This window comes from Saimiri boliviensis, chromosome X, assembly GCF_048565385.1.
Source record: "Saimiri boliviensis isolate mSaiBol1 chromosome X, mSaiBol1.pri, whole genome shotgun sequence".
NCBI lineage: Eukaryota > Metazoa > Chordata > Mammalia > Primates > Cebidae > Saimiri > Saimiri boliviensis.
In genome coordinates, this window is record NC_133470.1 from 43,628,905 (window position 1) to 43,653,273 (window position 24,369).

Sequence of the window (24,369 nt, forward strand, 5' to 3'; positions counted from 1 at the left end):
GCCACCGCGCCAAGACTGAAGTACAGTATTTAAAGGTAAAGGAGCATCAGGTCTGCAACTTGCTCCCAAACTAGCAGAAAAAAATTCTACCTAGATGTATATGTAAGTAAGAGAGAGAAGGATAAAGCAGATGTGGTAAACTTAACATTTGGGGAATCTGGGTGAAGGGTAATCATGAATTTTTTTCTATTATTCTTGCAACTTTTCTGTAAGACTAAATTTTTTTAAAATAAAGGTACCCCTCTCAGCAAAAAAAAAAAGAAAGAAAAAGGAAAAAGCATATAGTTTTTGTTGTTGTTGTTTTGGTTTTAGAGACAGGATCCCACTCTGTCACCCAGGCTGAAGTACAGTGTCGTGATCATGGCTCACTGCAGGCTTGAACTCCCCGACTCAAGCGATCCTCTCACCTCAGCCTCCCCAGTAACTTGGGACCACAGGCTCTTGCCACCACACTTGGCTAACTTTTTTTTTTTTTTTTTTTTTTTTTTTTAGATGGATTATCGCTCTGTAGCCCAGGCTGGAGTGCAGTGGCGCGATCTCGGCTCAGCAACCTCTGCCTCCCGGGTCCTGGTTCAAGCAATTCTCCTGCCTCAGCCTCCTGAGTAACTGGGATTACAGGCACATGCCACCATACCCAGCTATTTTTTTATTTTTTTACTTTTTTTTTTTTATTAGAGACGGGGTTTCACCATGTTGGTCAGGCTAGTTTTGAATTCCTGACCTCGTGATCCACCCATGTCAGCCTCCCAAAGTGCTGGGATTACAGGCATGAGCCACTGTGCCCTGATCTAATTTTTTTTTTTTAAATAGAGACGAGATCTTGCTGTATTGCCCAGGCTGATGTCAAACTCCTGGCCTCAAGTGGTCCTCCTGCCTCAGCCTCCCAAAGTACTGGGATTACAGGGGTGAGCCACAGTGCACGGTCTAAAAAGCATAGAGTTGAAAAACATCTATGTATCTGCATTGCGGTGGCACCCGGGGAGGCGAGAGTGAGTAACATACATCTCCTCCCCTACAAGACTCACTGTCTAGGAAGTCGTTTTGGCAGCAGATCCACAGGGATGAGATGAGGCCTCCAGGAAGATGACAACAATGTGGGCAAGAAATGGGGAAGGCCTGGCCAGGCGCGGTGGCTCACACCTGTAATCCCAGCACTTTGGGAGGCCAAGGCTGGCAGATCACCTGAGGTCAGGAGTTCAAGACCAGCCTGATCAACATGGAAAAGCCCTGTCTCTACTAAAAATACAAAATTAGCCAGGCATGGTGGCAGATGCCTGTAAACCCAGCTACTCAGGAGGCTAAGGCAGGAGAATCATTTGAACCCGGGAGGCGGAGGTTGCGGTGAGCCAAGATCACACTGTTGCATTCCAGCCTGGGCAACAAGAGCGAAACTCCGTCTCAAAAAAAAAAAAAAAAAAAAAAAAAGACAGAAACAGGGAAGGCCTGAATGAATTACTGCAGTGTCAACACAGGACATTAAAGGGACAATTCTATGACCTGGTGACTAACTGGACTTGAGTTAGGGACGAAGAGGAGGCTCATGAGATGTCAGGGCTTCTTGCACAGCTCATTGGCTGAAACACAGCCCGTTTCCCAAGGCAGAGTGCTCAGGAGGTTAGTGGGAAATGATGTGATTGGTTTGGGACAGCTCAGTTGAGCTACTGGCCTGTATCCTGAGGGCAACATCTGGGCCGAGATAAGGTCAGGGAGACATCAGCACTGAGGAAGTAGATGAAGAGAGGGAAGGGAGTTCTTTTTGTTTGTTTTTGAGACAGAGTTCCGCTCGGTCACCAAAGCTGGAGTGCAGTGGCAGAAATACAGCTCACTGCAGCTTTGATGTCATGGACTCAAGTGATCCTCCGGCCTCAGCCTCCTGAGTAGCTGGGACTACAGGCACGCACCACCACACCCAGATAATTTTTTTTTTTTTTTTTTTTTTTTTTGAGAAGGGGTTTCGCCCTTGTTGCGCAGGTGGAATGTAATGGCGCAATTTCAGCTCACTGTAACCTCCGCCTTCCGGATTTAAGTGATTCTCCTGCCTCAGCCTCCTGAGTAGCTGGGATTACAGGCATGCAGCACCACACCCAGCTAATTTTGTATTTTTAGTAGAGACGGGGTTTCACCATGTTGGTCAGACTGGTCTTGAACTCCTGACCTCAGGTGATCTGCCCTCGTCAGCCTCCCAAAGTTCTGGGACTACGGTTTTTTTGTTTTGTTTTGTTTTTGTTTTCAGTAGAGACGAAGTCTTCCTTTGTTACCAGGCTCATCTCAAACTCCTGGGCTCAAGCGATCCACCCACCTCAGCCTCCCAAAGTGCTGGGATTATGGGCTTGAGCGACTGCACTGGCCCTGACTTTTTTTTTTTTTTTTTTAATGTGGCTTAGTTAGAGAAAGCCTGGACGGACAGATTGCAGGACCAGGAATACATTTAGGCTGAGAATGGGGATGAGGAGCTGAGTGCTGTTGAGGAAAGTGTTTTCCTTATAATTTGAAACTGAAATGGAGTCTTTCCTCTTCCCCCACCAAAAATGTTTCTGCAAGAGTTGGCCTTCAGCCACCAGGGTCTGCTCCATTAGGATGGGGCGAGGGGAAGCTTTGTTCTTTCCTTTTTAACCTGTTTGGGTTTAACCATCCCAGTCTGTCTCTGTTCGGTATTTAACAACTTTTTTGTTGTTGAAATAAGAGGTAAGTTAGCTATTCGTCCAAACTCCAAAGTTTAGGTTCACTGGGCCATAAGCCTGTACTCATCATCCCCGCGCCTGCTGAGGGCAGCTCTGCAGGATTCTTCCAGCCGCGGGGGACTGGACGGGGAGGGGGACGAGGCCGGGTCCCAGTGCCGCGCGATCCACCTGCCAAGCCTCCCGTCCGGGTCGGCGTTTCCCTTCCCTTCGCCCGCTGCCTGACCTTCAAGCTGCCTGAGAAGTCTCCAGCCTGGTGAGTGCCTGGGCCAGGCTGGCCTCCCCGCCCCCTCCCTGGAAAGGAAAGGCCCTGGCGACAACAGAGCCAGACCCGCTAGTCCCGATCTCCCGATCAGGGGCAGTCAGGAGACCGACTGTCCTGTGCCCACCCGGGGACCCGGGCCCGCCAGGCTGGTTGGTATGCCCTTTGCAAAGCCTGCGCCAGGGACGAGACAGGCTCAACCTTCAGATTCCCAGGGTCTCTCCGTCGCCATTGCTGTCGCCCGAGGCCCCAACGGCTCTACCAGATTGTTGTGGAGGCCTCTCACCGGCACAGGTAACTGGGGCAGCACGGGCACCTGACGCCCCGTCCCCACTCCCTGCTGCCCAGCTGCCCCCGGGCCGGCCCTAAATGAAACATTTGGCACCCCCATCTTCTCCCCACCGGCTTCCCCCGAGTGAGCATGTGGTTAAAAGTCGCTATTTCAAAAGTCGTGCCTCTGATCTTGGGCCTTATCTAAGACTGATAGGATGAAGGCCTTTGGAATCTGAACCACCGCTTCCCCACCTCCCGCTCCCCGCCCCCGCTTTTTTTTTTTTTTTCTTTTTTTTTTTTTTAGACCAGGTCTCAGTCTGTCCCCAGGCTGGAGTGCCATGACCCAATGTCGGCTCACTGCAACCTCTGCTTCCCAGGTTCAAGCGATTTTCCTGCCTCAGCCTCCGGAGTACCTGGGACCACAGGCTCGAACCACTAAGCCCGATTAATTTTTTTGTATTTTGTGTAGAAATGGGATTTCACAATGTTGCCCAGGCTTGTCTGGAACTGCTGACCTCAATGATCCTCTCACCTGAGCCTCCAAAGTGCTGGAATTACAGACATGAGCCACGCCAGCCTCAGGCCATTTTTCATAGCCAGAAAACATTCCAAATGCTGCTGCAAGATGCAGGCAGTTCGTATTTGGGACTGGTTTGGGTTTTCTTTTTTAAAATGTAGTTTATTGAAGGAAATATTAGATCAAATATTATTTTTCTTTTTTCTTTCTCTTTTATTTATTTATTTATTTATTTTTGGAGACAGAGTCTGGCTTTGTCGCCCAGGCTGGAGTGCAATGGCGTGATCGCGACTCACTGCAACCTCCATCTCCGGGGTTCAAGGGATTCCCCTGCCTCAGCCTCCTGAGTAGCTGGGATTAAGGCACCTGCCACCACACTCAGCTAATTTTTCTGTATTTTTAGTAGAGATGGGTTTTCTCCATGTTGATCAGACTGGTCTCTGACTCCTGACCTCACATGAGCCTCCCGCCTCAGCCTCCCAAAGTGCTGGGATTACACGTGTGAGCCGCTGCACCCAGCTGTGTTTCCTTTTTGCCTCCTGGATTCATTTGCCCATCCATGTGTAGGACCACTTACTTCAAAGCAGATAGCTACCCTAGGAGAACGATGAAGATGCAAGCAATTTTTATTTATTTATTTAGAGACAGGGTCTTGCTCTGTTGCCCAGGCTGGAGTGTAGTGGCACAGCCACAGCTCACTGCAGCCTCCAACTCCCCGACTCCAACTATCTATCCACCTCAGCCTCCCAAGGAGCTAGGACCACAGGCACGTGCCACTACCCCCAGCTAATTTTTGGTCATTTTGTAGAGTCGGGGTCTCACTATGTTGCCCACACCAGTCCCAGACTCCTGGGCCCAAGCAATCTTCCTGCCTCAGCCACCTAAAGAGCTGCGATTATAGGCCTGAGCCACTGTGCCTGACAGATGCAGGCAGTGTCCTGGAAACCACCTACTCAGGGCAGAGGTGCAGAAAGAAAGACTGCTCTTGAAAATTGCCTGTCTTTCCTCTCCCACATGGGATTCTTATCTGATTTTTTCTTCTTTTCCGATAATTTTTCTCTGTCTTCTCCCAGTTCATCGGTCACGGTCTCTGGCCTAAAGTCCCAGCATAGAATGTTCCTCTCCTGTGGAGGCCAACACTCCTTGCCAAACTGGCCCCGTGTCTTCCTAGGAAGCAAGAAATCACGGAGGGGCGGTCAGTTTCTGCCAGGGTGGTTAGATGCTGTTCTTTTCTCCTCTCCTTCCATGATCTGTGTTGGAAAACACGTGTTAGATCAAATTCAGCATGTTCTCATTGGTGAACATAGTCCTAAAAATGGAGTTTATAAAAATCAACCGCACAGAGAAGAAAAATACATACATACATACGTACATACATACATACGTACATACATACATACATAATACATACATACGGCAGCTCCAAAAATGTAAGTGTGGAGGGCCCTGGCCTCTGTACCCTCAGAGAAGGGGCCCAACAGCATCAACAGACGGCAAGGAGCAGAAGGCGCCCTGCAGACACCCAGGGGGGCCACCAATGAGCAAACTGCCCAGCTCCCTGACCCGCCCTGGGGCCCAGGATACTGACATACAGGGCGGCCTTGCACTATTTCAACAGCCAGTTCTCTGAGGGTCACAAACGCCAAGGAGTGGAGGTCAGAGTGTTGCTTTTTTGTTTTCTTTTTAAAAGATCATTTGAGAAACACGTCACTGTAAGTTGGTTGAAGATGTGTCACGGTCTCTCTTATCAGCTCTTTTCTTTTGCCTACGTGTGTCTCTCCCAGTCACATTTCATATCTTGGTCTGATTTGGGGGAGGTGTATCCGGCCTTGCCCGTTCTTAGCCAGGTGTTTTACTCTATTTGTTCTGTGCGATGACCTCTCAATCACCTCTGTTACCTTCCATAGATCTCCTCCGTGACCATGTCTTCCATTAAGATCGAGTGTATTTTGCCGGAGAACTGCCGGTGTGGTGAGTCTCCAGTGTGGGTGGAAGCGTCCAACTCTCTGCTCTTCGTAGACATTCCTGCAAAAAAGATTTGCCAGTGGGATTCGCTCACCAAGCAAGTACAGCGAGTGACCGTGGGTAAGGATGAAGGCTGGGCTGAGATCAGTCAGCTATGTTTTCCCAGGGGAGGGGCAGTCACCATGATGCCCTTCTTGTTCAAGCACACTAAATACACTCGTCATGCTGCCTGTGTCCCCAGTCCATATCCTCCCACTTGGACCCAGAGATTAATTATGGATGGTCGATACTTTCCTCTTCCTCTTCGAATGAGGGGCAACATTCCCAGTTTTTGCTTTTGTTTTGTTTTATTTTATTTTGAGACAGGGTCTCACTGTGTTTTCCAGGCTGGAGTGCCATGGTGTGATCATGGCTCACTGCAGCCTTGATCTCCTGGGGCTCAAGGGATCCTCCTGCCTCAGCCTCCCTAGTAACTATGACCACAGGTGTGTGCCACTATGTCCAACTAGTTTGTATTTTTTGTGCAGATGAGGTTTCACCATGTTGCCCACACACCTCGACTCCCAAAGAAAGTGTTGGGATTACAGGCGTGAGCCACCATGCCCAGCCCATTCCCAGTTTAGTCTGGATGCAGGGATCCTGTCTTTCCTTAATACCATCATATAGCCACAGAAAGTTAAAGACCCAGTTATCTGCCTTGGGTGAGGCTAAGACCTTAATTTAAACAAGAAAACAAAACAAAACAGGTGTTTCCCTTCTTTGAATGTGAAAACTAGCTTTTGGATATATAAACCAGGGCTATCTTTGATCACTGCACAAAATAGGATTCACAACGGATTTTGAATGTGATGCATTTATGGCCCTGTGAATTCTGAAGAAGGGATTTATCTCTTTCTATGGCCCAAGGGAACAGGCTTGATGTGATTACCAACAGAGAAGGAAGTTTCTTGTTTACACTAAGCCCATGGGAAAAAAACATCAGGAATTCCTATAACCTTAGGACACTCTTTGTCAACCCAGAACTGGGAACCTCAATTTTTTTCTTTTTCTTTCCTTTTTTTTTTTTTTTTTTTTTTTTTTTTTTTTTGTGAGACAGGGTCTGGCTCTGTCACCCAGGCTGGAGTGCAATAATGCAAACATGGCTCACTGTAGCCTCAATCTCCCAGGCTCAAGCGATCCTCCCACCTTAGCCTCCTGAGTAGCTGGAACCACAGGTACATAACCACCACACCTAGCTATTATTATGATGATTTTGTAGAGACGGGGTCTCCCTATATTTCCCAGGCTGGTCTTAAACTCCCGGGGTCAAGCTGTCTTCCTGCCTTGGCCTCCCAAAGTGTTGTGATTACAGGCATGAGCCACCACGCCCAGCCTCAAACTTCCTTTTTTTTTTTTTTTTTTAAATGAAAGGGAGCGGCCGGGCGCGGTGGCTCAAGCCTATAATCCCAACACTTTGGGAGGCCAAGACTGGTGGATCACTTGAGGTCAAGAGTTTGAAACCAGCCTGGCCAACATGGTGAAACCCCATTTCTACTGGAAAAAAAAAAAAAAATTTAGCCAGGCATGGTGGTGCGTGCCTGTAATCCCAGCTACTCAGAAGGCTGAGGCAGGAGAATTGCTTGAACCCAGGAGGCAGAGGTTGCAGTGAGCCGAGATTGCACCACTGCACTCCAGCCTGCGCAACAAGAGCCAAACTCTGTCTCAAAAATAAAGAAGAAAGAAAAAAAGAGAGAGTGTGTGAGAGAGATAGAAAGAAAGAAAGAAAGAAAGAGAAAGGAAGGAAGGAAGGAAGGATCCTGGATTGGAGAGGGAGAGAGGTATCACAAAACCTGCCTCATGTAACTAAACTCAGTTTGTGTCTCTGAATTTTCTGGAGCATTTTCTGGCAAAATAGAGCATCACTCACTCTGTGATGACTGTCCTGGTGCCTGTAGATTAGAAACTCCTCCTCTGAACTGGATGTGGCACCTGCCCCATATCATGGCCACTGTGCTTTCACTTCTCTGCTTCTCCCACTAGACTGGGAGCTTCCAGAGGAGTTGGGTTTTACTCACATTTCTGTCTATTGCTACCCAGATCAGCAAACAGAATTCATACTCAACAAATATACTAGGTTACGTAGCCTTCCCTACTCAACAGAAGGAAGAGAGCGCTCCCATTGTCACGAGAGCTGGGCTGCCACTCCAAGAGATGCCAGGTAGCACAGTGACCTCAGTGGCCTCAGCCACTAAACTGGTGCTGCCTTTTAACTGCTGCTTTGCCGCTGCAGATGCCCCAGTCAGCTCTGTGGCTCTTCGCCAGTCGGGAGGTTATGTTGCCACCATTGGAACAAAGTTCTGTGCTTTGAACTGGGAAGAACAATCAGTAATTGTCCTGGCCACAGTGGATAACGACAAGAAAAACAATCGCTTCAATGATGGGAAGGTGGATCCTGCCGGGAGGTACTTTGCTGGTGAGATTTCTCTTAACAACTACTTACTGAGCCTTGGAGGAAATACTTTGACATACAAAGTTCTCACTACTGGCAGGGGTGGTGGCTCACGCCAGTAATCCCAGCACTTTGGGAGGCCAAGGCCGGCAGGTTGCCTGAGCCCAGGAGTTGGAGACCAGCCTGGGCAACATGATGAAACCCCGTGTCTACCAAAAATACAAAAATTTAGCGGGGTGTGGTGGCGGGCACCTGTAGTCCCAGCTACTCAGGAGGCTGAGTTGGGAGGATCATCTGAGCCCAGGAGGTCGAGGCTGCAGTGAGCCAAGATCATGCCACTGCACTCCAACCTGGATGACAGAGTGAGACCCTAAAATGAATGAACTTAATAAATAAATTTCTCACTACCTCAAAAATGTTCTTTATAATGAATCTTGGATTCTTCTTTTATTATTGCCTGAGTAACTTGTAGCACTAAAAAAATACAAAGGTTTTGTTGTGAATGTTTAAATCAGAGATATTTTTAAATTTACAGGAAAAAGTAAGAACAGTACAAACCACACTTGTATACTTTTTACCCAGTTTCACCTATTGCTAACGTTTTGTTCCGTTTGCTTTAGCATTTGCTGTCTGTATATATCTAAACACATTTATGTCCAGAGTCTTTTTTAAAAAACTAAATCAATAAATAGAGATGAGATCTCACTATGTTGCCCAGGCTGGTCTTGAACTCCTGAGCTCAAGTGATCCTCATGCCTTGGCCTCCCAAAGTACTATGATTGCAGGTGTCAGCCACTGCGCCCAGTCTATCTCCAGAATCATTTGAGAGTAGGTCTCATATATATTCTATGTGCCTTTACTCCTAAAATGCTACAGTATGAATTTCCCAAGAAAGATGACGTATTCTTACATGACCACAGTTAGTTAGAGTGATCAACTTAAAGAAGTTTAGGCTGGGCGCGATGGCTCATGCCTGTAATCCCAGCACTTTGGAGGCCGAAGCAGGCGGACCACCTGAGGTCAGGAGTTCGAGACCAGCCTGGCCAATATGGTGAAACTCCGTCTCTACTAAAAATACAAAAAAATTTAGCTGGGTGTGGTGGTGGGCACCTGTAATCCCAACTGCTTGGGACGCTGAGGTAGGAGAATCACTTGAACCCAGGAGTCAGAGGTTGCTGCGAGCTGAGATTGTACCACTCACTCCAGCCTGACTGACAGAGTGGGACTCTGTCTCAAAAAAAAAGAAGTTTAACATTGATACAATCACCTTATCTGATATACTATCTATATCCCAATTTTGTCAATTGTGCAAAAATGTCCTTTCTTGCATTTTCCCCTCTAGCACAGGATCCAGTCTAGGGTTGTGGATTGCATTTCATTTTCATATCTCTTTGATCTTTTTTAAAACTGGAACATTTTCATAGCCTTTCTTTGTTTTTTATAATGTTGCCATTTTTTAAGAATACAGCCAGTCCTACCCAACTCCCCTGTTTTTTAATAGGGCATTCCTTATTTAGTATTTGTCTGGTGTTTGCTTGTGATCAAGTTGATGTTATACATTCCTGACTGGAAGACCGCACAGATAATGTTCTGTTCTCAGGGTAACCCATCTGGAGGAACACGATGTGCATGTGTCCCCTCATTGGTGATTTTGATCACCAGCTTAAGGCCTTGTCAGATTTCTCTACTAGATAACTATTTTTAAATGCAATTTATAAGCAATTTGTGGGGGTTCTTAGTTATCTATTGCTATATGACAAATTACCCTGAAACTTAGAGGCTTAAAATAAGAAATATTTATTATCTCACATGGTTTTTGAAGGTCAAGGATCTGGGTGCAGCTTAGCTGGATGGACTCAGTTAAGGCTATCTCATAAGACTGTAGTCAAGCGTTCTGCATGGGCTGCAGCCTCAGAAAAGGCTGGATTCCCTGAATGGGTCTGGAGGGTCTACTTCCAAGCTCACTCACATAGGGATTGGCAGGAGGCTTCAGTTCCTTAGCCGGTGGGTCTCTCCATAGGGCTGCTCAGGACGTGGCTGCCCCTAGAACCAGTGGTAAAAGGAGAGAGAGAGAGAGAAAGAAAGAGAGAGAGAAAAACACACATGCACCCAAGATTCAAGATGGAAGCTACAGTCTTTAACCAATCTCGGAAGTGACATACTATCACTTCTGCCATATGCTGGGTCACAAAGTGACAGAGGGAACTATCTAAGGGTGAGAATACCGAAAGGTAGGAATCATTAGGAGGTATCTTGGAGTCCGGCTACAACATGAGGAGATATTTTAAGTCCATGCAAATACCCTGGTCCTCATCCAAATTTCTCCCTTAGGTTTTACATTCATTGATGATTCTTTCTTGAACCAATCTTTATTAAGATGGTTGCAGAATGACTTATATGCAGTTTTAAAAGAATTTTATCAGCTGGGCGCAGTGGCTCATACTTGTAATCCCAGCACTTTGGGAGGCTGAGGCGGGTGGATCACGAGGTCAGGAGAGCAAGACCATCCTGGCCAGCATGGTGAAACCTCGTCTCTACTAAAAAAAAAAAAAAAAATTGCCAGGTGTGGTGGTGCACACCTATAGTCCCAGCTACTTGGGAGACTGAGGCAGTAGTATCGCTTGAACCCTGGAGGCAGAGGTTTCAGTGAGCTGAGATCACACCACTGCACTCCAGCCTGGGCAACAGAGAGAAACTCCATCTCAAAAATAATAATTGTATCTGTAGTTTTTAATTAGATAATGAATTTTACATATATTTCTCATCATGATAACCCTCTAAGTTAGCCAAAGCTGATTCTCCATCTCTGCTATTCCCACCTCTCCACACTGCTGCCTCACATTGTTGGCCCTGCTGTCCTGGTCCTATGCACGTTCAGCGTGGAACGCCGCAGAGCTCAGAGCAACTGACTGTAGACTGCTTCCCATCTTCCTGGAGTTTATACAGCCACAGATATGGTCCCAGACAGGTTGAAAGATTAAAGACGACAATCTGTTGAAAGCCCTTCTGCTAGTGATTTTTTTTTTTTTTTTTTTTTTTGAGACCAAGTCTCACTCTGTCACCCAGGCTGGCACGTAGTGACACGATCTCGGCTCACTGCAAACTCCGCCTCCTGGGTTCAAGCAATTCTCCTGCCTCAGCCTCCTGAGTAGCTGGAACTACAGGCACATGCCACCACACCCGGCTAATTTTTGTATTTTTAGTAGAGACAGGTTTTCACCATGTTGGCCAGGCTGGTCTCGAACTCCTGACCTCAGGTGATCTGCCCACCCCAGCCTCCCAAAGTGCTGGGATTATAGGTGTGAGCCGCTGTGCCTGGCCTGCCAGTAATTTCTACAGGATAAAGATTCATGATTGGATAATTCACCTCCTAATGAAATTGATTTTCTCTCTCCCTTTTGAATAGAACTTGACAGTTTTGTACTCACTTCAGCAGCATATCTACTAAAACTGGAACACTACAGAGATTAGCATGGGCTCCGCACAAGGATCACACGCAAATGCATGAAGCACTCCATATTTTTTTTTAAAGTTTACAGTTCTGAGGCACTTTGTGAGACAAAAATAAAGATGCATTCTTAGTATGGAGTCTCTGGGGTCATCAGGAGACCACTTAAAATTGTAGATGTCGGCCGGGCGCGGTGGCTCAAGCCTGTAATCCCAGTACTTTGGGAGGCCGAGGCGGATGGATCACGAGGTCAAGAGATCGAGACCATCCTGGTCAACAAGGTGAAACCCCGTCCCTACTAAAAATACAAAAAACTAGCTGGGCATGGTGGCGCGTGCCTGTGATCCCAGCTACTCAGGAGGCTGAGGCAGAATTGCCTGAACCCGGGAGGCGGAGGTTGCGGTGAGCCGAGATCGTGCCATTGCACTCCAGCCTGGGTAACAAGAGCGAAACTCCGCCTCAAAAAAAAAAAAATTGTAGATGTCATTGTGAGTTGACCTATTAGGAATTACTATAGTATTCTATAGTAATAATACTAATATATATAATATACATTAGTATTCTATAGCAATAATACTAATATATATAATATACGTTAGTATTCTATAGCAATAATACTAATATATATAATATACGTTAGTATTCTATAGCAATAATACTAATATATATAATATACATTAGTATTCTATAGTAATAATACTAATATATATAATATACATTAGTATTCTATAGTAATAATACCAATATGTATAATTATATACTAATATATATTATATATATTAGTATTTTATAGTAATAATACTTATATATAGTAACATATTAAATATTTAAATATATATATTATTATAGATAATATTTATATATTATAATATAGTATTATAGTATATTATAATATACTATAATATATATTATATAATATGTTATATACTATATAGCATATATTATATAACCTAAGTATATACAATATAACATATACTTAGCTAGAGTGCTTGAGTCCGGGAGGTTGAGCCTGCAATGAGCTGTGATCACGCCACTGCACTCCAGCCTGGGCAACAGAGCAAGACTCTGCTAAAAAAAGAAGGAGAAGGAGAAAGAGAAGGAGGAGGAGGAGGCTTGGCATGCCTGTGACCCCAGCACTTTGAAGGCCGAAGCAGGTGGATTGCTTGAGTGCTTGAGCTACTCAAGAGGCTGAGGTAGGAGAATCACCTGAGCCTGGGAGGTGGAGACTGCAGTGAGCCAAGATCACATCACTGCACTCCAGCCTAGGCAACCAGAGCGAGTCTAGGAGCCCAAGACCAGCCTGGCCAACATGGCAAAACCCCATCTCTACTAAAAATACAAGAACTAGCCTGGTGTGGTGGCGTGTACCTGTAGTCCCAGCTACTTGGGAGGCTGAGGCCGGAGAATTGCTTGAACCTGGATGGTGGAGGTTGCAGTGAGCCAAGATCACTGTGCTCCAGCCTGGGCAGTAGATGGAGACCCTGTCTAAAAAAAAAAAAAAAAAAAAAAAAGGCAACAGTATTTGGCGTTGCCCTTTGGGGACTGCAGCTTCACCCAATGGAGAGGAATGTCTCCTTCCCTTGGAGTTTGCATTCCTACAGTTTCCTGCTGCTGGCCATGCTCTCTGCCGTTGCTATCCCTGCTGCAGAATTGTCTGGGGACTGGGTGCGTGAGAAAATGGAGAAAAGGGAGTGGGAAATAACCTAGGGATTTTCTCAACTCTCTCTGAGCTTCAGGAGTTTCCTTTCCTGCTCCTCCAGCCAGATCTGGAGGGTTTCTCTTGGATCTCTGTCCACACCACAGTGCACACTTCCAGATTGCAGGCTGCATTCAGTTCAGGCTGGGAGATAGCAGAGAAGAAAATGAAGAGCTCACCATCTGTTCGGTGCTACTTCCAATTCTGTTGTTCTTCCCTGAGCTGCCTGCTAATATTTGCTTTTCGGAGTTCTAAGATGGCTGTGCCATGCATTTCGTCCAGGTTTTTTGTTTGTTTTGAGGCAGAGTCTCACTCTGTGGCCCAAGCTGGAGTGCAGTGGCACGATCTGGGCTCACTGCAACCTCCAACTCCCAGGTTCAAGTGATTCTACTGCCTCAGCCTCCCGAGTAGCTGGGACTACAGGTGCATGCCACTAGTCCGGCTAACTTTTTGTATTTTTAGCAGAGACGGGGTTTCACCATGTTGGCTAGGATGGTCTAGATCTCCTGACCTCGTGATCTGCCAGCCTCGGCCTCCCATAGTGCCGGGATTACGGGCATGAACCACCGCGCCAGGCCTTATCCAGGTTTTACAAATGTGCCCGGTGGGAGAAAATGAGGTTCGTGCATGTTTACTCCTTGTTATCTTGAACCAGAACCTCTCAGCACAGTTTTAATTTGCATTATATGCAAGGTAATTGTCATTTAAAAATGTATATATAGGGCTCAGATTGAAATTGTGTAGTGATTTCCTTTTTTTCTTTTCTTTTCTTTTTCTTTTTCTTTTTTTCTTTTTGAGATGGAGGCTTACTGTGTCTCCCAGGCTGGAGTGCAGTGGCACGATCTCGGCTCACCACAACCTCTGCCTCACAGGTTCAAGCAATTCTCCTGCCTCAGCCTCCCGAGTAGCTGGGACTACAGGCGCGAACCACCATGTCCAGCTGATTTTTGTATTTTTAGTAGAGACGGGGTTTTGCCATGTTGGCCAGGCTAGTCTCGAACTCCTGACCTCATGATCCGCCCACCTTGGCCTCCTTAAGTGCTGGGATTACAGGCGTGAGCCACCGTGCCCGACTGTATAGTGATTCCCTTTGATTTAATCACCGGAAAGGGTCCCTAGTGAGAAAGGATGGTGTCGTGCATGGGCGAGATGCTGTGGGCAGAGCTCAGAGTTCTTTGGGTTTTGTAGGCACCATGGCTGAGGAAACAGCTCCAGCAGTTCTTGAGCGACACCAAGGGGCCCTGTACTCCCTCTTTCCTGACCACCACGTGAAAAAGTACTTTGACCAGGTGGACATCTCCAACGGTTTGGATTGGTCGCTAGATCACAAAACCTTCTATTACATCGACAGCCTGTCCTACTCCGTGGATGCCTTTGACTATGACCTGCAGACAGGACAGATCTGTACGTATTTTTCACTGTTTGTCTGAGTGCTGCTGCTATTGTATTCATCTGTTTTGTGACTAGTAAGGCGCCTCTCCCTTGCCCCATCTGAAGAGGTCCTTACTTAAATGGAGAGTTTTCTGATGCTATTATTCCAATATAGTAATGATAGCACAGACTTGACTGTGCCGCCAGTCAAATCATGGCCCTCAACATATTGAAATATGGCAGGAGTTTGGTATAACATGAATAGATCCAGGGGAGCTAATAAAAGATAATTAAGAAAAATATGGATAGAGTCTCAATCCTCTTCCTTGCCATCATCATCAGAAACAGGCTTAGTTCAAAAGGGATCCTGTTCTCCCAGGAGGTGCCTAAAGGCAGATAATAGGTAACAGAATATTGGGGCAAAAGAACAGAAAACTTGGGGTTTTTGATTGCTGTTTCTTGTTTGTACTTAAGTTAACCATAGGCAAGTACTCAGAAGCTAATTACCAACCTTTCAAAATGGAGATCAAGACAGAAAGTCTTTGCACGTTGTCCAACTCCATCAATACGCTTGAAAGGAGCCGTAATTGGAAACTTGGAGGAAAGGAATTATTTAGAAGCTAGAAGAGGGTCCTTGAAACTGTTTCATGAAAGGTGCCGAACCTTTTATGAAACAAAAGAGCAAAACTAATAATAAAAATGACTTGGGAAAAACATCCCCAGAACTCTGCATGCAGATTTAATCAGAGGCAAACTATTCCGGTGCAGATGTTTTCCTTTGAAATATGTAGTGCTGGGGAGGCTGAGGCAGGAGAATCACTTGCACCTGGGAGGCGGAGGTTGCAGGGAGCCAAGATCACGCCACTGCCCTCCAGCCTGGCTACAGAGCAAGACTCCATCTCAAAAAAAGTCAAAAGAAAGAGACACGTAGTGCTCTCTTTTTATGACTGTTTTTACCCATTTTCATTATATGTGATTTTAACATTTTTCCATTCTGCCTTAATCTGATGACTGCAGTGACCTGGACTTTGTAGCATAAAGTTCTTCTTAATGTTTATATTTGTGTTTTGTGTACTGTGGTTATCCCCCTTAAGGCCACCTAGTTGGTTTCTGAGTGCCCCTCCTGCCAGAAACCGGCTCTTCTAATATTTGGTCTTGATTTTGAAGCACTCAGTGAGGCAAAAAAAGAACTCATATATCTTGCTAGTTTCTGTTTCATGAACTGTTCACGTGGTACCATTAAGTTGCCTTGCGGATCTCAGAGCTGATCAAAGTAGGCATTTTTGTCACTGAAACAGCAAAGGTCTAACCACAAGCTGACATGAACTTGACAGAGATATGCAGGGCCCCAGTTCAGGTCAGCTTCAAAAAGAACTATTATTGGTAGTTTTGTAAGAATTCTACTTTCTTTTTTCTCTCTCCCTCTGAAAGCTTAAACAGATATGCCTATCCCCAAACAGAAGACAATGAATCCATCCCAACCATGTGGTAAAAATCCTTTGTTCACATGCCAGACACTGGATAAGCCAAAGTGATCAGTATTTATAACCAGCTTGAGAGCTGCCTGTTTGATTCTCAGTATTTAGTGGCCTCTTGTTTGTTGTGGTTCTGTTTTTGTTTTTGTCTTTTAACCATAGCCAACCGCAGAAGTGTTTACAAGCTGGAAAAAGAAGAACAAATTCCAGATGGAATGTGTATTGATGCTGAGGGGAAGCTCTGGGTGGCCTGTTACAATGGAGGAAGAGTGATTCGTTTAGATCCTGTGACAGGTAGGCCTGCAGCAAAATGAAAAATCCTTGTCATGGCTAGGCAGAGATATAGCCCAAAAGCTACAATCAGAATTTCTTGTCCTGTCGAGGTGCATCTTTTTGCTCAAAATAAATCGTCAGGGCAAGTAGATTAAATATTAAATGCATGGAAGAATCCTGACCTCTACAGTCTTCTTAGATCTTGCCTATTACTCTGCAAAGGGCCCAGAAATGATACACGGATTGGAAATTGCTACAACTTAAACTTTAAATAAAATATTTGGTGGTCTAGGGAAAAGACTTCAAACTGTGAAGTTGCCTGTTGATAAAACAACTTCATGCTGCTTTGGAGGGAAGGATTACTCTGAAATGTATGTGACCTGCGCCCGGGATGGAATGGACCCCGAGGGTCTTTTGAGGCAACCTGAAGCTGGTGGAATTTTCAAGGTGATATGGCTATTTCTTTTATTTTGGGGGTGGGGTGGGGGGGTCCCCCGTAAGTAACTGTTTGGTACTTTTGCATACTTCCAAAGCATTATCCTATTTAGCAAGGTAAGCTCATCATGCTAGACTGAAAAACATTTTATTTCTCTTTTTTTTTTTTTTTTTTTTTTTTTTTTTTGAGATGGAATCTTGCTCTGTCGCCCAGGCTGGAATGCAATGGTGCAATCTTGGCTCACCGCAACCTCTGCCTCCCGGGTTCAAGCGATTCTCCTACCTCAGCCTCCCGAGTAGCTGAAACTACAGGTGCATGCCATCATGCCGAGCTCATTTTTTGTAGACGAGGTTTCACCATGTTGCCCAAGCTGCTCTCAGTCTCCTGAGTTCAGGCAATCTGCCTGCCTCGACCTCCCAAAGTGCTAGGATTACAGGCATGAGCCACCGTGCCCTGCCTTATTTTGATTTTCCAGAAAGTAACTTATCTGAAGTCCAAGATGATGTGTTTACCCTACTTTGTACATTACTTTGATTTTTTTCATGTTTATTGAAATTTTTCAAATCAGTAGAATGTTTCAAACCAATATTTGAAATCCTTCAAACCAGTGTTTGCAGCATGCCTAGAAGGTCGATTGTTTTGCTGTCTTAAGGATTTTTCCGATTTTTAACATCTTTTGGCAGCAGGATAAAAACTGATAAAGATCATAGAGCTTCTGAGCTGAAAATAAATACATAATGTTGAAACCTCTTTCTTAGCGGGTGTCAGATGATAAAACTAATTCCGGGTGGCAGATGATAAAACTAATTCAGTTTTAAATCCAAGTTAGTCATAAATGATTGCTAGTTGAATTGTAAACTGTATGAATAATTGAGTTAGACCATAAATACCCAGTCAGGTAGTTCCTTTTTATGATAGGAAATAAAACAAGGACAATAGGTGGCTAAGTATATTATTACAAATCATAAAAATGCTTTTGAAGAATACTTGTGAATTACCTTTTGTCTGAGTTTTCCTCTTTTCTTTTTCAACAGATAACTGGTTTGGGGGTCAAAGGAATTGCTCCCTACTCCTATGCAGGATGAGGACAGGTCTTTCCTGCCAGAGGGAGCTCTGAAGACAACTAGAGAATTCTGGGGCTAAAATTTCAATCTAGTTAGAAAAATGAGGCAAGGATCTTATTAACAGGGCTAAATTTTAATTTACAACTTTTAAAAGGTAGCGCATTTTTTAACAAGGAGCGACAGGTGGTTCTGATAACACACTGTAAGGCTTTCCGTAAAAGGTACTATAGAATGACATAGAATCGTTCAACTGTCAGTCAGTCTCTTGATTCTTTGTAAATTGCCGGGGTGGGTGGGTACGTATCTCTTCTTGATTCTGCATTTCATACCTAACTATATTAAAGCTTCAAGGAACAATAAATAGTAACCTGGTAATGACTTATTATGTTCCTTTTTATTTTCATCGTAATCTTATAAAATATGCCACAGTGCTAACTAACCTACTTAGATATTACACTTCCTCTATGTTACTTTACAAACTAAAATGCAGCTGGAGGATAAGACTCAAACATGCTGTCAAAATCCTTGGTTCCAGCTGCCACCTACTGGATGTAAAAGTAATATGTCTCTTTGGAAAGAATGCTTATTTTAAAAATAGCTTTATTGAGTTATAATTGGCCTGTACATATTTAAAGTGTACAATTTGACAAATTTGTCACATATATACATTCATGAAACCAACACCACAAATAAGATAATGAATCTATCCACTACCCCAAAACTTTTCTTGGCCCGTCATAATCCTTGCCTTTAGCCCCTCTGCCTGCCTGTCCCCTGTCCCAAGGAAACCACTGATGTGCTGTCACTATACATTAGCCTTACATTTGGGTAGTGTGATTTCTCTAACTTTGCTCTTTTTCAAAATTGTTTTGGCTATTTTAATTCATTTGACCCTCCATATAAATTTTCAAATCAGCTTGACAATATCTACAAAAGAAATGCAGGTACAATTTTTTAGCTGGAATCGCTTTTTTTGTTTTTGTTTGTTTGTTTTTGAGACAGGATCTGCTCTGTCGCCCAGATCGGAGTGCAGTGGCGTGATCATGGCTCATTGCTGCCTCTACCTCCCAGGCTCAAGCAACCCTCCTGCTTCAGTCTCCCAAGTAGCTGGGCTGAAAATGCAGACGTGTGCCACCATGCTCTTTTTGTCTGGTTGGTTGGTTGGTTGGTTGGTTGGTTTTTGGGGTTTTTTTTGCTTTTCAGAGACGAAGTCTTGTTATGTTGCCCAGGCTGTTCTCAAACTCCTGGTGGTACTCCTGCCTCGACTTCTCAAAGCTCTGGGATTACATTAATGAGCCACCATGCTTCAGCCTGAAATTGCTTTAAATCTGTAAAACAATTTGAAGATAACTGACATCTTTACTATTCTGAGTCTTATCCATGAACAGGGCATGTCTCTCCCGTTATTTAGGTCTTCAATTTTTTTAGTAGGGTTTTATAGGTTTCAGCATACTGATCTTGTCCATGTTTTGTTAGATTTATATCCAAGTATTTCACTATTTGGAGCTATTGTAAATATCATTATTATTAGAGACAAGGTCTTGCTCTATGGGCCAGGCTAGAGTGAAGTGGCATGATCAGAACTCACTGCAATGTTGAACTCCTGTGCTCAAGCGATCCACACACCTCAGCTTCCCAAAGTGTTGGGATTACAGGCGTGAGCCACCACACCCAGCCTTATTATTATTTTTTGGATTTGTTTCAGTTGATCATTGCTTGTTTATAGCAGTGTGATTGTCATTTATAGGTTGATTTTGTATCTGATGAGTTTGCTAACCTCACTAATTGGTTCTAAGAGTATTTCCGTAGCTTCTCTGAGATTCTTTGGGTATATAATCATGTCTTCTGTGAATAGAGACAATTTTCTTTCTTTCTTTCCAATCCGTATTGTTTTTATTTTTCTTGCATTATAACACTGGCTAAGATTGCCAGTATTATGTTGAATGGAAATACTAAGAGTAGACAGCCTTGTCTTGCTCCTGATCTCAAGAGAAAAGCATGAAGTCTTTTATTATTAAATATGATATGAGTTGTATATATTTTTGTAGATGGCCTTTCTCAAATTGAGGAAGTTCTCTTCTCATTTACTTTTCTGCATTTATTAATATGATTACATGGTTTTCCTTCTTTAGATTGTTAATATGATCAATTCTTGCATTCCTGAGATAAACCTCCCTTGGTCATGGTATATTATCACTTTTGTATGTTGCTGAATTTCGTTTTCTAATATTCTGTTGAGGATTTTTGCACCTACTCTCTTTTGTCTGTGGTCATCATCAGGGTAATTCTGGCCTTATAAAATGAATTGGAAAGTATTCCCTCTTCTACTACCTGGAAAGATAGTGGATAATTATTGTTATTCTTTTAATATTTGGCAAAATCCATCAGTGAAACCATTTGGACCCAGAGATTTCTTTTTCAGAAGGTTTTTGACATTCCTTAATAATTATAAGGCCACTTGGGTCCCTTATTTAATTTTGGTGAGGTCTATTAGTTTGTGGCTTCCAAGGAATTGATCCTTTTCATCTAAGTTGTCAGATTTATATGTGTAGTTATTCATAGCATTTCCTTATTATCCTTTTAATAATGCCTGAGAGGTTTGTAGTGATATCCTCTTTTATCCCTGATACTGGTTATTTGTGCCTTTTTTCTTAGAGGTTTATTAGTTGCATTGATCTTTCAAAGAACTACCTTTTGATTTCATTTTTTTGGTTGTCAATTTCATTGATTTATCTTTCTTATTTCTTCCTTCTGCCTTATTTTGATTTATTGTGCTCTTTTTCTAGTTTCTTAAATTGGAATCTCCAATTACGGATTTGAGACATTTCTTTTCTAAAATAACATTTAATGCTATACATTTCCCTCTCAGTACTGCTTTTTCTGCAGCCCACAAACTCTAATATATTGCATTTTCATTTTTGTTAACTTCAAAATATTTTCTAATTTCCTTGGAGACATTTTCTTTGACCCATGGATTATTTAGAAATGTGTCTAATTTCTAAATGATTGGAGATTTTATTATTATATTTTTGGGTATTGATTTCAGTTTTAATTCCATTATGGTCAGAGAGCATTTTTTTTTTTTTTTTTTTTGAGATGCAGTCTTGCTCTGTCTTCACCCAGGCTGAAGTGCAGTGATGCCATCTCTGCTCACTGCAACCTCCACCTCCCAAGTTTAAGCAATTGTCCTACATCAGCCTCCCCAGTAGCTGAGACTACAGGTGTGTGCCACCACGCCTGGCTAATTTTTTGTATTTTTAGTGGAGATGGGGTTTCACCGTGTTAGCAAGAATGATCTCGATCTCCTGAAATTGTGATCCACCTGTCTCAGCCTCCCAAAGTGCTGGGATTACAGGCATGAGCCATTGTGCTCGGCTAAAAGCATATTTTTTATTTCAATTCTTTGAAATTCAGGTTTGATTTGTTTTTTGTTTTTGCTTTGAGACAGAGTCTCTCACTTTGTTTCCTAGGCTGGAGTGAAGTGGTGTGATTTCGGCTCACTTCAACCTCCACCTCCCGGGTTCAAGCGATTATCCCACCTCAGCCTCCTGAGTAGCTGGGATTACAGGTGCCCGCCACCACGGCTCATTTTTGTATTTTTGGTAGAGACGGGGTTTCACCATGTTGGCCAGGCTGGTCTCAAACTCCTGACCTCGGCCTCCCAAAGTGTTGGGATCACAGGCATGAGCCTTTCTCCTTCATGTTACAAGTGTATTATATATTCTGTATATATTGAAAACTCATCAGTGTTATTTTTTTTTTGCTTTGAACTGTCAAGCACGTTTTAAAGAACTCAAAAGGAGAATAGTCGATTATATTTACCAAGATGTTTACCATTCCTGTTCTTCTTCCTTCATTCCTGATGTTCCAAGTTTCCTTTTTGTATCCTTTGTATAGTTTAAAGTACTTCCCAGCTGGGCACAGTGGCTGATGCCTGTAATCCCTCAGTTTGGGAGGCCAAGGCAGGCAGATCACTTGAGGTCAGGAGTTCAAGACCAGCCTGGCCAACATGGTGAAACCCTGTCTCTACTGAAAACACAAAAATTATCTGGGCAACATGGCAGGCACCTGTAATCCCAGCTACTCAGGAGGCTGAGGCAGGAGAATGGCCTGAACCTGGGAAGTGGAGGTTGTGGTGAGCCGAGATTGCACCATTGCATTCCAGTCTGGGCAACAGAGTGAGACTCAATCTCAAAAAATGAGGAACTTCCTTTTAGAACAGGTATCATGGCTATGAATTCCCTTGGTTTTCTTTCATATGAGAATTCTTTATTTCACCTTCATTCCTGAAGGCTATTTTCACTGGATATGCAATTCAGGGTCAATTTTCTTTCAGCCTTTTGGCATTTCAAAAATATTGTGTTGGCCAGTGCGGTGACTCACGCCTATAATCCCAACACTTTGGGAGGCTGAAGCAGGTGGATCACAAGGTCAGGGGTTCGAGACCAACCTGGCCAATATGGTGAAACCTCCCCCCACCCGGTCTCTACTAAAAATACAAAAAAATTAGCTGGACGTGGTGGCACATGCCTGTAATCCCAGCTACTCTGGAGGCTGAGGCAAGAAAATTGCTTGAACCCGGGAGGCAGAGGTTGCAGTGAGCTGAGATCGTGCCACTGCACTCCAGCCTGGGTGACAAAGCAAGACTCCATCTCAAAAAAACAATGTTGTGTCATTTTCTTCTGTCTGTCTTAGTCTGTTTTGTATTGCTATCGTAGAATACTTGGGGCTGGGTAACTTACGAAGGAAGAGGTTTATTTGGGTCACAACTCTGGTGGCTGGAAAGGTTAACAGCATGGTGCTGGCATCTGCTCAGCTGCTGGTGAGGGCCTCGTGCTGCATCACAACATGGCAGAGAAGCCAAAGGGGCAGCAGATGCATGCAGAGAAACCAAACACAAGAGACAGCCTCACTTTATAACAACCCACTCTCATAGGAACTAATCCATTTCAGAGAGAAATAATCCATGAGAACTAATCTAGTCTCACAAGAAAGACATTAATGTGTCTTAACAACCTAATAATCTCTTAAAGGCACCATCTGCCAACATTGCTGCCCTGGAAACTAAGGTTTCAACGTGAGTTTTGGTGGGAATGCTCAAACCATAGTACTGACCTTCACAGATTGGGATGAGAAATCCACAGTCATTGAAATCACTGTTCTCCTACAGGTAATGAGTCATTTTTCTCTCACTGCTTTCAAGATGTTTTATTTTGCCTTTAGTTTTCAGCAATTTAATTATGTGTCTGCATGTAGGATTTCTTTGGCTTTATCCTGTTGGGGATTTGCCCACCTTCTTGACTTTATGTCCTTACCCAACTTGGAAAGTTTGGGGCCATTATTGCTTCAAGTATATATATTTTTTGAAACAGGGTCTTGCTCTATCACCTGGGCTGGAGTGCAGTGGCACAATCACAGCTCACTGTAGCCTTGACCTCCTGAGCTCAAGCAGTCCTCCCACCTCAACCTCCCAAGTAGCTGGGACCACAGGCAAATGCCATCACCCCTGGCTTGTTTTTGTTTTTTTGGAGAGACAGAGTCTCCTTATGTTGCCCAGGCTGGTCTCAAACCCACAGGCTCAAATGATCCTCCCGTCTTGGCCCCTTCCACCCCCCCCCCAGTGCTTAAATGACAGGCTTGAGCCACTGCCTTCACCTGATCTCAAATATTTTTTCTGCCCCACACTCCTCTCTTTCTGAGACTCCAATAACTTAAATATTAGGCTTTTTGCTGTTGTCCCACAGGTTCCTGAGACTGTTGTTGTTTTTCAATCTTTTTTTTCTCTATGTTGTTCTGGTTTAATATTTTTTATTGATCTATCTTCAAGTTCACTGGCTCTTCACTCTGTCGTCTGTATTCTGCTGTCGTACCTATCCAGCGATATGTTTAAATGTTATCTTTCAGTTCCAAAATTTCCATTTGGTTAGCCTTTGTGTCTTCTCTTTTCTATTCCAATACTTTCCATTTTGATATTTGTTTCAAGCATGATTGCTCATTCGATCATTTTTATAAAGCTGCTTTAAAGTGCTTGTCAGATAATTCCAACATCTGCATCATCTAATTCTTGGCATCTACTGGCTGTCAGTCCCCATTTGAATTGAGCATTTCATTATTCTTTGCATGCTGAGTAATTTTGGATTGTATCCTGGCCATTTTGAATATTACATATTCATAATACATAATATGGGTCTTGTTTACATCATATGAAGAACGTTGATACATTTGTTTTAGCAGGCAATCTATACGGTTAGGTTCAGGCCACAAGTTCCATCCTGTCTCTTGTTGATGTGGGTTGTTTTTTTTTTTTTCCATTCAGTTTTCAGAGATTTTACAGCATTATTTAGGTCCATCCCATTGTGTATCACCCAGTAGTGAGTCTAGGACTTGGACAGAAGTCCAGCATTAGCTCAGCTCACAGACTTTGGTATATAATCAGGATCCAATCCATGCACATGCAGGTCAGGGGCTGGGGAAAGCAATGCC

General features: G+C 43.9%; 1 protein-coding gene and 1 non-coding gene across 6 annotated transcripts; both read left to right on the forward strand.

Moving 5' to 3' along the window:
• The first annotated feature begins 2,705 nt into the window (after positions 1-2,705).
• Positions 2,706-18,261, forward strand: RGN (regucalcin). Of its 5 annotated transcripts, none has more exons than XM_074391654.1 (8): positions 2,708-2,934; positions 5,638-5,815; positions 7,965-8,147; positions 14,456-14,671; positions 16,276-16,407; positions 16,679-16,833; positions 17,012-17,133; positions 17,857-18,261. In XM_074391654.1, the coding sequence occupies exons 2-7, from the start codon at positions 5,653-5,655 to the stop codon at positions 17,123-17,125; spliced, it is 963 nt and encodes a 320-aa protein (XP_074247755.1). In that variant the 5' UTR covers positions 2,708-2,934; positions 5,638-5,652; the 3' UTR covers positions 17,126-17,133; positions 17,857-18,261. The 5 variants fall into 5 exon arrangements, with proteins under 5 accessions (XP_074247758.1, XP_074247755.1, XP_074247757.1 ...); XM_074391656.1 differs by having other exon boundaries at positions 17,036-17,133; XM_074391655.1 differs by lacking the exon at positions 2,708-2,934 and adding an exon at positions 2,963-3,234.
• Positions 11,544-11,647, forward strand: LOC120366669 (U6 spliceosomal RNA). Its single transcript, XR_005581253.1, has one exon. It is a non-coding gene; the product is annotated as a U6 spliceosomal RNA (small nuclear RNA).
• Positions 18,262-24,369: the final 6,108 nt, after the last annotated feature.